Below are 9,628 nucleotides of genomic sequence, written 5' to 3'. Positions count from 1 at the left end.
ACAAATTTAGGAGGAGACAATCTGTCCAACTCAAATGGAGGGACATTTTAAAACCTAGTTTGTATTATTAAAAATATCAACAACTGGGGAGAAATGATATGGACAGTGGAACAATTGGAAAAATGTGAGTTATGTTTCACATCAGTAATAGTAATGTATCAGTGGTAAAGTTCTTGAATTTATGCAAAAGAACATCCTTTCCCTGGGAGATACTCGGTGTACTCGAAGAGCAAAAGTAAACAAGGCAAAGTAAGTGAATGTGGGTGGTAGCTTCTAGCAGCTCACTGTACTGAATTTTCTTGAATGACTACAGTGCTTCCGAGTAAGAGAAAGCTCTTAGTTTTATTGTAGCAAATTTAGTACATTTTCTTGCAAAAAAATAAATCTAAATATTTGATACTGGGTATACAGCTTAAGTGTTAGCCTTCAAATTACCTAAGAAGCAAACATTTGGCCTACTTAATCAAAGGCACCAAAGCTTGTAACCATGTTTATTAGAGAAATACTTTCACTTGGAAGTTCCTTTCTTTGGAAGTTGAAGATGTGCTCCATGGCACCGTTGCTTGTGTTTTCATCAAACTCCCCTCAGCACAGCAGGAATTCCAGCTCTCCGGATGCTCACAGGCCAAGGGACAGCCCAGTGTCACCACAAACCCGACCCGACCCATCCCCGAGGGTCAGGAAACAACACTGTGGAGGTCAGTCCCGCTGTTTGCATCCAGATGGTTCTGGAGCTGGACAGCCAGGGAAATGAGGCACCCGAGCGCCTCAGCAGCTGCAGCGGCGATCCTGTTTGCCCCAGGAACTTGCACTTCACCTCTTCTTCACAAACTTCTTTCTGGAAGCATTGGGATTTAACCGTCTCCTCCCGGCTCCCAAGGTGCTGTCTCGGATCTGCAGGGTCGCTGACCGGCTGGAGATGTCATTTTCTGCAAAGGGAGATACCCCAGCTATGTAGTCAGGGGCAAACACGTCGGTTTTCTGCCTGGCCTTTCGGGAGAGTCTCAGCTGAGGGAAGCGCTGGTCCTCGGTCAGATGGGGGTTGACGGCGTATTTGCCCCCTTTGGGCGTGGGAAGTGAATACTGTGAACAAGAAGAGGAAAGGCCATTAGAAGGACAGGGAACCATATGCAAACACGTCTGATCCTGTTAAGGTCAAGTCTACTGACAGCTCTGGAGTGCACCGTTCACTGCTACTATGTGCTAATAAGCACATGACCTGCATCTTCCCACCTCACCCCGACCTCAACTCCCAGGGGGAAAAACCCAATGCAGTATTTGGACTACATACCCTCCGCTAGTGACAGGAAGAACTGCCTATAAACACAGAACTCTAGTTAGCAGCTACCATTTTCCTAGTGGTGTGGGTTAGTAACTCTGAAACCGTATTTTAGAATTGAGCAAATAAATTATTACACAAAATGGTGTAAGGATAAGAGGGAGGGCTAGAATGAACTCTGTGGGGTTGAAACTGAAGTTTATAAACTTATTTTATAATACAGACAGGTAACAGTAAATACTCTTGTGTACCTTTACATACACATATGCCGACCTACAATCTCTGTCCAGTGTGGGCTGAGAAATCTATGATCCCGTAGCGCAATGAGTCCGCCCCGTGCTCGGTCAGCTCTTTGTCTCTAAAAACCATCCTTCAACAAGAATCAGAGTTCCGTAGAGAAATGGCTGACTCCGGAGCAGGGATAGCGTGAGACAAGGGCCAGAACATCTTATGCCAAAAAGTAACAAAGTGGTCAGAGAATAATTGGGACACTGAAATGCTGAGGTTTTCTTGGTCCTCTCTGTTCATTTGGATCCTCGTGCTTAAGAGGTCTTGGTTTTCCAACTGCAGGCCCTGCTGCTGGGGGAGCAAGAGACAGGCCACTCACCCGGAGGCCCCGAGGATTCAGCACCTTGGGGTTGCGGGAAAAGTGCATATGCAGGGTTCCATCGTCGCTGACGGTCACAGACACCTTCTTCAGGGTCTTGTTTCCACAATGTGAACAGAACACTCGGCTCATGTCAGACGTCGTCCTGAAGACATAAAAGGAAAGGCTGCGTGCTGAAGCCACAAGCAGCAAACCCCTTCCCCAGAGCACAAGGTGAGTCACGGGGGTCAGAGGAGGAGGAAACAAAAAAACATGGGGCAAAGCTGAGCAGCACCCTACACACCACAGCCCACGGCCGCTTGGCCTCCTGCTGCTGCTGCCAGTAGACTGCTGCGGCACGACCCGAGGAAAAGGGAATGAAAGGACACACGCAGCAAGTGAGTAAACACGGAAAGGGAGCAGAATGTTTTTATGTTTTTACATTAATATTGAAGTCTTACTCAACTGCCAGGCGTTATTCTACAAGTTGAACTTCACAACAATCCTATGAAGTTGACATTCTCTCCATTTTATAGATGGGGAAACTGAAGCAAGATAAGGAGCTTGCTCAAGGTCAGAGCTAGTAAGTGGCAGATAGTAAGCCCAGGGAACCTGGCTTCACAATCAGTGCTCTTAATATCACCACACTTAGGTTTGTTTATGTAGAGAGAGAAGAGAGAGAGCATGTGAGTTGGGGGAGGGGGCAGAGAAAGGGAATCCCAAGCAGGCCCTGCACGGTGAGCATGGAGCCTGATGTGGGGCTTGAACACATGAACCTGTGAGATCAGGACCTGATCCCAAACCAAGAGCTGGATCCTTGGGACTGAGCCACCCAGGCTCCTATTTTTTAATGTTTATTTTTGAGAGAGAGAATGCATGCAATAGGGGCAGAGAAAGAGACAGAGAATCCAAAGCAGGCTCCGCACTAACAGTGCAAAGCCGGACGTGGGGCTTGAACCCACGAACCATGAGACCATGACCTGAGATGAAGTCAGATGCTCAGCAGACTGAAGCACCCAGGCACCCCCACATCAGCGTACTTTGTAAAGGGGTGAGTTGCCGCAGCTCTTTGTACCTTGCCCCGAAGTGTTAGCCTGGGTTTTAAGCCAGGAAGTGGCTCCAGAGGTGCCAAGGACGTATTAATGAATTCCACAGGAAACCTGGAAAGCTGCTACAGTTGGTTAGGTGTGGATGGCAGACCCTGAGGCCCTGCCTCTCCCCTATCCACTCACGCCCCAACAGGGGACCTTGGCAAGAGAAGTTGATGCTGTCAAGGACCAGATGGCAGTGCTCGTACCTGTCCTTGAGGAATTCCCCCTCAGTTCCCCAAGGTCAGGAGACAAACTGTGTGACTCTCCTGAGACGCCGAATCCCCTACCTGCAAGTCTCCGAGAGTAAACCAAGTACCTCTCAACAGGTGCTGGGAACTAATTATTCTGAGTAAGAAACTATCCAGTTACTGGGGCTAACCTCACAAGAATGGAGAACATTTCTAAAAGCTGCTAAGAATTCACCTGGAGGAACATGGGGTTTTGTAACAAAGGGCAATGGGGGAAATAAGGTTTCATGAAGCAACGAGCTTTACCCTGTCCTGAGCCTGGTAGGTCTTCAAACTAAAGATTCAGAAGAATACACAAGCAGCTTTGAGGAGTAGCTCACCACGCCATAGGCAAGCCTACACACAGTGGTGGCAGGGCAGGGCCCCTAAGCCATGAGTTTTGAAGCCTGCAGGCGAGCAAGGGTCTCTCCAGGTAACTTTACTCTCAGCAGAACAGCACTAGGGACCCAATGAGACACCCGGCTGCTTCAGAAACCTTCCATGCAGGCCTCAGCACTGAAGGGCTCCGGCAGATGATGGCCACCAAATCTAAGTGAATCTATGAAAGGGCTGTAAGAAACCACAGTGTAAGATCCCAGGGCCACGCTTCTCCAGCCAGGCTGCAGTACAGTCTCTTCCACTCCAACCAGGTCTCTGGGATCCTGAGAGAGAACACTGGCCACCCCACCACCCCCAAGAGCCAAATCAAGAGCCAGAAAAGAAATGGAGAGAAGAGCATGGCCAGTGAACTAACAGCTCACCCGAGTGACTGAGTGGACTTCCTCATACGTTCTAGATACCACACTCTTACATGACAGTCAGCTTTTTCAATGTTATGTAAGAATCTGACGCACCAACTTTTACAAAGCTAGTGCGAGATAAAACCTGGATCTGAACCTGTATAATCTTATTGTTTTTAAAAAGGGAATAGACTATCTAAAGTAGACCAAAAAGTACAATGACCCTCCCCCCCATGTACCCCTCCCCCAGCTTCAACAACTATCAGTTCATGGCCATCCTGTCCCATTCTACCCCGAGCCACTCTTCCACTTGTGTATTATTTTAAGGCAAATCCCAAACATCCTTCCATCCATAAACATTTTAGTACTTATTATAAAAGGAGGAGAGCTCTTTGCTCCAGAATCCACACCCTTAATCCTACGACTAAAATATTAAAATGGGAGGTCACAGGTGCCCTCGGTCCCATGGGTGCTCTGATGGAGACTGAACCAAGCCCACATAGGAATGACAAGGTAGAGGAAAAACCTATACACAAGGGTGTCCTTCAGAAAATCAGTAGAAAGGACAGGAAGAGGGGTGCTTGGATGGCTTAGTAAGTTAAGCATCTGACCCTTCATTTCAGCTCAGGTCATGATCTTGCGGCTGTGCGACAGAGCGCAAAGTCAGCACTGAGCCTGGAGCCTGCCTGGAAGTCTCTCTCTCCGCCCCGCCCCCACTCACATAGGTACACACCTGTGTGCATGTTCTCTGTCTCAAATGTTAGGAAAAAAAAAGGCAGGGGGGCAGGAAGAAAAGAGTTCAGGCAGTGGGTCCAGGTTCTCAGCACGTACTTGAAACAGCCATGGCAGCGTAAGATGTAGCTCCGGGCCTCGCGAACCAGCATGCCGTTCACCGCCAGCACGTGCAGCCCCATCTGAAGCAGGACGTTCTGCAACCAACAAGTTAGAGCAGCACTCAACTCTGCAAAGCCAAATTTTCTTTTAACTTGTGTATAATTACAGTTACAGTCTGGTTTGGTTCACAAAGGGCTTTTGCTAAGGAAGAGCAAGCTTAGAATGCCTCTCAAGACATATAAACTAGGACAAAGATTTAGATTTCTCTTGTACGTCAATGGCCCCTCATTAGCAATCGCTCTTAACAGAGGCATTTATCTTGTCAAAGGCAAATATACCCTCTTTTCATAGCTGGAAATCTCTTTTTCCAAGTACCTAACTGAATGTGTAATATTTAACATACTGGAAGAGAGCCATCAACATATCATGAATAGTAAACACTAAAACTTTGTTGTTATATTGATTCTCTAGCCTCCAAACAAAACTAAATAATTAAAGAGCACAGGTAACGTTTCTAGAACCAGGAAAAGAAGCATTACAGACTAGATGTGTACATGTCCCCGAACCTCCAGAGACCCCTGCCCAAATCAGGTTATGCAGTAAAGCCTAGGGCCAGCCAACGCCTATCCATCCACCTGCATGGCAAAGTCTGTAGTGACACAGCCGACCCGCACATCCTTGGGGACAGCACACTGCTCCAACTCCCGCTGGATCTGCTTGATGTTGCTGGGAGTTATCCATCCACCCCCATCGTCATCACTGTCCTCGTCTTTCCTTTCTTCAAATCCATTCGCTTCCTCCTCGTCCTCCTCACTTGGAACATCATCACCTTTGTCAATCTGAAACAAAAGAATTCACAAATTCCCAGTTCACGGGAGCAGCAGGGAGGAGTTGGCAGGTTGTCATCAGAGATCATAAATCGGGGTCTTACCAGGAGCTCCTGCAGTTCACGATCAATATTAGGCAAAGGGTTTCTCCAGAACATGAAGGAAGTGAATTCCAGGTTCTCAGGCTCACCGGCTGTGTGTCCATGTTGGAGTGTTTCTCGTGGGGGTTTAGGCTGAGGTTAAAGAGTAATAATGTTAAAACCTGAAAACTGAGAAGTTTACAGATGAAATGACAGATGACTCAAGTCAGATTAGGCAGGACCCGACAAACCAGGATGTTAGTCTAGGGAAGTCTGGCTCACTGTAAACGATTTGTGGAGATAGGACATGTAGAGGAGGGCACGAGAAGGTGGCCTGTCTAAGGAATCACCTTTGAGGGCAGATGGAAACCAGAAATGTGTAGAGGAGTTTCTGGGTGCTGACTCGATGAGCTCACTTTAACCTTTAAAAAGAAAAAAAAGTAAGTGACAGCTCTAAGCAGAGAAATACAGTTTGAAAATTCAACATGGAAAAGAAGGTAAAATAAACAGAACAAAATATTTTTCCCCATAATTATTGAAAAATTGGAAAACAAAATAATTATTCAGCGATCCCACTAGTACCAAATAATCACTTTAGAACATTTCTTTTTTATCCTTATAAAAAGAGCTGTAATGAACACCATTATTTAAAAAAAACTTGCTTGTATCTTTAGTTATATAGTTATGAGAAATGCCTAAGAGTAGAATTGCTGGGTCAAAATATACTGTTTTACTTTTTTAAAGATACACGGTTTTAGAGCTTCTGATACAAAATATCTAACTCTTGGGGCACCTGGCTGGCTCAGTCAGCAGAGCATGAGATTTGATCTCAGGGCTGTGAGTTCAAGCCCCACATTGGGCACAGAGCTTACTTTAAAAAAAAAAAAAAAATCTAACTCCTGCTGAAGGTTGCAGAAAAAGAACAATTTTTATGAATCATGAATTGATGGATGCCACATGGAAACCCAGCTAACACATCACACTGTGCTCAGTTACAAAGTCAAGCTTTATGTAAAACTATTCCCTTCACCCCCATCTTCCCCAAACATCCTGGTGACACACACAAATCTGTTTTACACATCATTTTTAGACTTTGGATTAGAGGACTCTAAACCTGGTTGAAAACAAGTGACGGCAGTTCTAACTAGTACAGTAATAGGAGTTCAAAGCAGCTCTGATGATTTCAGGCACAGAATACCAAGAAATTCTTAGGGGTGACTGCTGGCTCAGTTGGTGGAGCATGTGACTCTTGATATGAGGGTCGTGAGTTCGAGCCCCACGTTGGGAAGAGAGTTTACTTAAAACTTAAAAAACAAAGAAACAATTCGTAGTCAACACTACATGAAATTAATTATTATAGTATTCTTTAGCTTCTAAAATCTTCTGGTTTGGGAAAAGCAAATAGGGCCCAGGCACAAATCCATTAGTCTCTTCAACGTTAACCAATGCAAATAAGTCCCTAAAAGCACAGCAGGAACCTAGAATTTGAAGGTGGCAAGAGCTTACAAAAAAAAAAAAAAAAAAGCAAGCACACTACTTCTTTCTTGCTTCTGGAAAGAAATCTATTTAAAACAACAGCAAGAATACAGTTGACTTTCACTCTATTTCTGCATTTTTCAAATTTAACCATCCCTCACTAAAAACTACAGGTAAAAGAGACTGAGATAGATTTGCTAACTGTAATATAGGAATCTTATTTGGATCCTAAGCCAAACAAACTTTGAAAAAAAATTATAAAATAATTGGGAAATGTAAACACTATTAATTTCGTGTAGGTGTAAGGATTTTGTAGGGTTTTTTTGTTTCTTTGTTTTTAAATAGACACACTTTATATTTATCTTTAAAGACACACCGTGAAATGTCTATTGATAAATACAATGTCTGAGTTCAAAATACTCAGGCCTGGGGGTCAGTAGAAATGAAATCTGATAGCTCATGACTTGGTTAAGTGCAGAGACAACTGATGGGGACACTGGGTCCACCATACTATTCCCTCTACTTCTGTTACATGCCATAGTTCCCAGAATAAAATTTAAAATAAAAGGAATAAAACCAATAATCCTTCTGATTTACCTTTTCTGGTTCTTGTTTTAGGTGAGATACCCCAACAAATTCTGCTTCTAACTGATAGGTGAGTGCCAGCACTTGGATATCTGTGGCAGAAAGGCTGGGATAGTCTCCAGTTTTCTTTGAAAACTCAGTCACTGTAAAGAGAGTCCCAACTTGCATTAGAAGCAACAAGCCATATGACCTTGAATAACAATACTGAAAGTAAGAAAAGAACTCAGAATCAGCATCCCAAGGAAACCCTCTTAGTACTTTCATCCATTTTCTTGTCTTATTCTACTCATTGTTGAGACATGTGTTCTCTATCACTAAAATTCATGCCAGTTAGATTTACTGTGACATCCTTATCTCATGCAGATGAAGGAACAGGAGAACAAAGTTAATACAAAGTCACTGAAAGCATAATGTCTGTAAATGATGAGTTCCCTCTCTAAACTTTATTATGTTGGAAAAGAGGATCTCTTCACTCTCAGCTCAAAAATTCTTTGATTCTAAGTATAACAATCCAGATTAATAGAGCAGGCATTCAGATTCCAAAATGGGATGAAAAATTAATTCAGTCAACAACTGTTGTGGTCTATGAGGACACAAAATTATTGGATTGCTTTGTGACAACTCTGCTTTATAACAATACTGCTCATGTTTCCTAAAAAGCAGGTATTAACAGCAGCTAAAATTTACTGGGTACCTACTATGTAAGAGGCACTGTGCTAAAAGCTTTTCATTTCATTCTTAAGCGAAATCCTATGAAGTACTTCCTCAGAGAGACTAAGTAACTTATAAGGATTCCTATTTTGGGGGGCGTGTGGGTGGCTCAGTCCTTAAGCCTGAGACTTTGGCTCAGGTCATGATCTCACGGTTGGTGAGTTGGAGCCCCAGCCCGCACAGTCTCTGTGCTAACAGTTCAGAGCCTGAAGCCTGTTTCAGATTCCGTGGCTCCCTCTCTCTGCCCCTCCCCCACGTGCGCTCTCCCAAAAATGAATGTTAGAAAAAATTCTGATTTTTTAATCCAAACAAATTTGAATGTTTACAAAGTGTCAGATACGAAGTGACATATTCCTCACTGAATGCACCCTCTGAGGTTGGTGCTATTATTTTCCCCATTTTACAGAGCAAACAACTGAGGCCTAGACAGTCTGAGTGATACCAAGAGGTATATAGCTAGAAATTGGCAAGGCCTGACTGACTCTTGACCCAGAGAGCCGCTCTCCCCCCAAAATCCCCCCAAAAGTGCAATTTCTGAATCAAATGCTGATAAAACAGCCAGAGTTCAACTGGCACCTGAGTCGGTCCAGACTGTAGAGTGGGACCCAGCTTCGCTATAAACAGCGGGGCAGAGGCACTCACCCAGCCGCACGTATTCCGGGAAGGGCTCCTTGAAACGCAGCTCGTAGGGCAAGACGGCGAGCCGCCTGCGTGTGGCCTTGTCCCGAATCTCGTTCACCACATCCCGAATAGTGTAGATGTTCTTCCCGATGTCCTGCGGAGAGACAGGCCCAGCTCGCACGCGTCCACACCACGCAACGCGTCGCCCGGGTTCTCGCACTACTTTAGGGGCCGCCAGCCCAAAACCCCTTCGTCCCCGCTGTACCTCCCCGTACCTGCAGAGCCGCGTCGCGAAGGAAGGCCCCGGCGTCGGCCACAACGTGCTCCACGGGCGCCATTTTGACCGAAGGCGGCCTCAGCGCGCCTGCGCACGGAGCCTGCTCCACCCCTACATCCGTCAGGGCCTCTGGGAGCCCGGGGGAGCTGTTATGATTTAGCGGCGCCTCCTGGCTGCGGCATAGGAATACCCTGGGCTCAAGGCTACCCGCACGCAGGCGCGACGTCGCCAGCGGCCCAGACAGGTGTGGGCGGGGTCAAACTTCGAGAGACCTCCCCCCCCCCCCCCCCCCCA

At 45.7% G+C, this 9,628-nt stretch overlaps 1 protein-coding gene across 1 annotated transcript; it reads right to left on the bottom strand.

The window, feature by feature from the left end:
• Positions 1 to 316: 316 nt before the first annotated feature.
• On the bottom strand, positions 317 to 9,492 carry NOB1 (NIN1 (RPN12) binding protein 1 homolog). Its single transcript, XM_015069112.3, has 9 exons — positions 9,333 to 9,492; positions 9,079 to 9,211; positions 7,738 to 7,868; positions 6,015 to 6,086; positions 5,689 to 5,817; positions 5,393 to 5,596; positions 4,755 to 4,852; positions 1,887 to 2,031; positions 317 to 1,083 (listed from the first exon to the last, which is right to left on the bottom strand). The coding sequence occupies exons 1-9, from the start codon at positions 9,393 to 9,395 to the stop codon at positions 814 to 816; spliced, it is 1,245 nt and encodes a 414-aa protein (XP_014924598.1). The 5' UTR covers positions 9,396 to 9,492; the 3' UTR covers positions 317 to 813.
• Positions 9,493 to 9,628: the final 136 nt, after the last annotated feature.

This window comes from Acinonyx jubatus, chromosome E2, assembly GCF_027475565.1.
Source record: "Acinonyx jubatus isolate Ajub_Pintada_27869175 chromosome E2, VMU_Ajub_asm_v1.0, whole genome shotgun sequence".
Lineage (NCBI taxonomy): Eukaryota > Metazoa > Chordata > Mammalia > Carnivora > Felidae > Acinonyx > Acinonyx jubatus.
This window is presented reverse-complemented; position numbering and strand designations above follow the sequence as displayed.